This window comes from Empidonax traillii, unplaced genomic scaffold (genome assembly GCF_003031625.1).
Source record: "Empidonax traillii isolate 1590-97213 ecotype Southwest subspecies unplaced genomic scaffold, ASM303162v1 scaffold1702:size71926, whole genome shotgun sequence".
Taxonomy (NCBI): domain Eukaryota; kingdom Metazoa; phylum Chordata; class Aves; order Passeriformes; family Tyrannidae; genus Empidonax; species Empidonax traillii.
This window is the reverse complement of record NW_020956895.1, coordinates 59246-62896: the sequence shown is the minus strand read 5'-3', so window position 1 is coordinate 62896 and position 3651 is coordinate 59246. Positions and strand designations below refer to the sequence as shown.

Here is a 3651-nt window from a genome sequence, read left to right as displayed (position 1 = left end):
CCCAATTAGATCCCGTAAACTTCAAAACTGGTTCCAGTGATTCCTGCAGGAGCACAGCACAACCAGTGCCAGGGGAAACACAAGGTGTTGGAAATTTCCAGCCAGCAAACAGCAGTAAATCTGCTTGGCAAGGACAGCATTGAGGCTCCCTGTGCCTGCCACTCTCAGTCCCAGCATTTCAGGGATACTGAGCCATCACACTTGGCTTCTGTTTCCTTCCCACTAACAACAGACTTTCTTCCTACAATCTTTATCTGAGTGATCCCAAAATGGACTTTGGGGGAACCAATTCCCGAGCTGCTCCTGCCAAACACACCCCTGAGGTGAGCTCACACTCACCTTTTTCTGGGCTTCTCCTGCCCTGGATTTCTCCTGGGCCAGCCTGTCCCTCAGGCTGCTCTGGAGCTTGTCAGCTTGGGAGCACTTGGAGAGCTCCTGCTCCAGCTCCCGGACCTTCTGCTGGCTCCTCTCCCACTGTGCTGACAGGGATGAGCAGGTTTCTGTGGAGTCTGAGAGTTTGGCCCGGGCCTGTTTCAGCTCAGCTTTGACCTGAGTTTGCAAAGAAGAAATGGAGCTTTTACTTCAGCAAAGATCAGGTGGAGTGGCTTGGGTAGGAAAGGGGATTGGGAGCAAAAGAGGGATCAGGGAGGAAGTGCAGCAGATTTGATTTGGAGGCAGGGAAATTTCTCACGGGATTCCAGAGGGGTTTCAGTTGGAAGGGACCTTAAAGCTCAACCTCATTCTGGGGGCAAGGACACCTTCCACCAGCCCAGGTTGCTCCAAGACCCCTCCAACCCGGCCTTGGACACTTCCAGGGATCCAGGGGCAGCCACAGTTTCTCTGGGCAAGCTGTGCCAGGGCCTGCCCACCCTCACAGCCAGGAATTCCTTCCCAATATCCCATCTGTCCCTGCCCTCTGGCAGTGGGAAGCCATTCCCTTGTCCTGTCCCTCCATCCCTTGTCCCCAGTCCCTCTCCAGCTCTCCTGGAGCCTCTTTAGGCCCTACAAGGGGCTCTCAGGTCTCCCTGGAGCTTCTCTTCTCCAGGTGAAACCCCCCCCCAGCTCTCCCAGCCTGTTTCCACGGCAGAGGGGCCACAATTCCCACGGAGCTGAGAGGCCCAGCTCTGTTCCTACCTTGGTGCATTCCTGCTGGAGCAGCAGGTTCTGCTTCTGGAGCTCTGCGTTCTTCTCCCTCTCGTACCTGAGCTCCCTCTCGGCAGAGCTGCACAAGTTCTGCACCCGCCGCAGGTCCTGGCGCAGCTGCTGCAGCTTCTCCTCCTGCTGCTGGAACTTCTCCTCGGGCACGCCCTGAGGGAGCAGCACAAACAGCACGGGTCACGTGGACAGCAGCCCCAGGGAAGGATAAAGGTTGGTAGGAAGGAAGGTGTTTCGGGGTATTTGAGCAGGAAGACGGGCAAAGCCTGGCATTCTGTGTCCCTGGAAGGGTTTAAAAGCCAGGTGGATGTGCCACTTGGGGATGTGGTTTGTGGTGAACGTGGCAGTGCTGGGTTGTGATCTCAGAGGGCTTTTCCAAGCTCAGTGATTCCACAGCTCTCTCTGTCCCCTCAGAGAAGCCAACAGGACTCCAGAGGTCAAGGGAGAACGTACGAAATCCCGGATGAGGGAACAAATCCCTGTTAAAATGACCCTTTCCAACCAAAGAAAGCCACCAGGTTACTCTGAACTCTTGTGTCAGAATCTCACTGAGGCAGCCAAGCAGGAGCAGCAAATCCAACCCAGCTCCAAGAGGGAACAGGAACACAGGGAGTCCTGACAGCAGTGCAGGAACACACTGTGACAGCCCCAACACCCCGAGATGTCACCGACGGTCTGGGGTGGCTTTTGGAGCTCCACCTTCCTGCAAGGGCCTGGCACACAGACCAAAAGCTCTGCTTGGTTTGTATCAAAGCCCTTCTTCCCAGCATCACTTCCAGTCACCCCTGGATCTGAATTCCTGCTGTGTATCCTCTCCCTCTGCTCCTGGAACTACAGGGAATCCCCTGAAGGTCAAGCTTTCCTTCCTAAGTACATCCCCAGATAACTCCCCAAGCTGGGAAAGGCCTTGATCCAGCACTGTGGGGTCTGGCAGTGGCAGTTGTCCTTGAGATCCACGAGGTTTTGTGAGGTTTCTTCCCCCTCACCTACTTCTATCAGGATCCTTTCCAGCATTCCCTCGTGTCCTGCTCTGCTCCATCTGTAGGGATTTGCTACTTCTTGCATCCAGCACAACTCCAATCCTCTCCTTTCCACTCCCACTCCTGCCCACAGGTCACCCAGCCCTCTCTTCCCATCCAAACCCTCGCACAGAATCCTTGCTCCTCCTCAGCCTCCCCATCCTGGGTTCCCCCCATCATTCCCACCCCTCCTGGCAAGGATTCCCACTCTTGCCTCTCTCTTCCAGCTCACAGGGTAAGAAAGGGTAACAAATCCCATTTACATCCCTTATTTCTGCCACATGCACTGACTTTCTGCAAGTTCCTACCACACTCACCACCCAAGGAAATGAAGACATCCCTCATTCCCAAGGGTTGGACTGGCTTCCAGCCCACTTCAATTACGTTTTCCCACCCTAGTGGGGAACTAATCAGTGACCAAAATCAGGGTGCAGGTGGCAAAGCTGCCCATACCTGTTTAAGGCTCCCATCTGAACTGCCTGCTGAGCTCTGCCATGGGAGGGACCTGCTCTCCCTCTGCTCCAGGCCTGGGTTCATCCTCCAGGTCTCTCCAGGGTCTCCCTGTTCCCGGGCGCTCTGGATGCTGCGCTTGAGCTGGGAAATCTCTTCCAGCAGCATCCTTTTCTCTTCATTGCTCTCTCTGAGCTGCTTTTCCAGCTCTTCCTTCTTCTTGTTGCTCTCTAGTAATTCAGAGCTTGAAGGGGGAATAATAAGGGAGAGAGATGACTACGCATATCCCAGGGAAAACACCCATAAAAGGGGAAAACTCGGGATGTGGGAGTCCAGAGAACACTCAAGGGCCTCAGGAGGCTCCAAAGGGGATTCAATCCTGGGAGCAGCAGTTCTGGGCAAGGGTCAGTCTCCCTGGGACACTGTCCCACAAAACCACGTGTGTCCAGAGGCTCAGCCCTCCCTGGGAGGAGGTCACAGGCTGGCCAAGGGGTGGGAGGTGCTCTCTGTGCTCCCAAAGGCACAGGGAAGCACTGGAGGGAGGGGCTTGGGTCTCCCAGTCCCTGTCTGGCTCACCTCCACCCAAACTCAGTCTCCATTGTCTCCATCCAAACTCCAAGTTGGGGCTGCCCCATCCCTGGAAGTGTCCAAGGCCAGGTGGGATGGGGTTTGGATGGTGGAAGGTGTCCCCGCTCATGGAGGGGGGTGGAATGAGATGAGCTTTAATGTCCTTTCCAACCCAAACCATTCCATGATCCCACATCCTACATGTTCAGGCACTGGAATCTGTGCTGGAATCACCACCCCTGGGAGTGTCCAGTGACTGTGTGGATGTGGTCCTTGGGGACATGGTTTAGTGGTGGCCCTGATGGTGCTGGGAGAATGGTCGGGCTCGCTGATCTCAGAGGGTTTTTCCAGAATGATTCCATAATTCCTTAGCACACCCTGCCTGCCTCCTCCTGGTTGTACTTTATCCCAGTGCCCAAGTTATCCTGGTTATCCTTTATCCCAGTGCCACTGAGCTGAC

The 3651-nt window shown here is 55.2% G+C and overlaps 1 protein-coding gene across 1 annotated transcript in view; it reads right to left on the bottom strand.

Annotated features, from left to right (window-relative positions):
• CCDC30 (coiled-coil domain containing 30) overlaps window positions 1-3651 on the bottom strand; it is a 37884-nt gene that overhangs the window by 7856 nt on the left and 26377 nt on the right. The window contains exons 14-16 of the mRNA XM_027908416.1: window positions 2628-2868; window positions 1135-1308; window positions 340-549 (exon numbers count right to left, since the gene is read on the bottom strand). Of these exons, the coding sequence (XP_027764217.1) occupies window positions 340-549; window positions 1135-1308; window positions 2628-2868 (625 nt within the window). The remainder of the gene's footprint in view (window positions 1-339; window positions 550-1134; window positions 1309-2627; window positions 2869-3651) is intronic.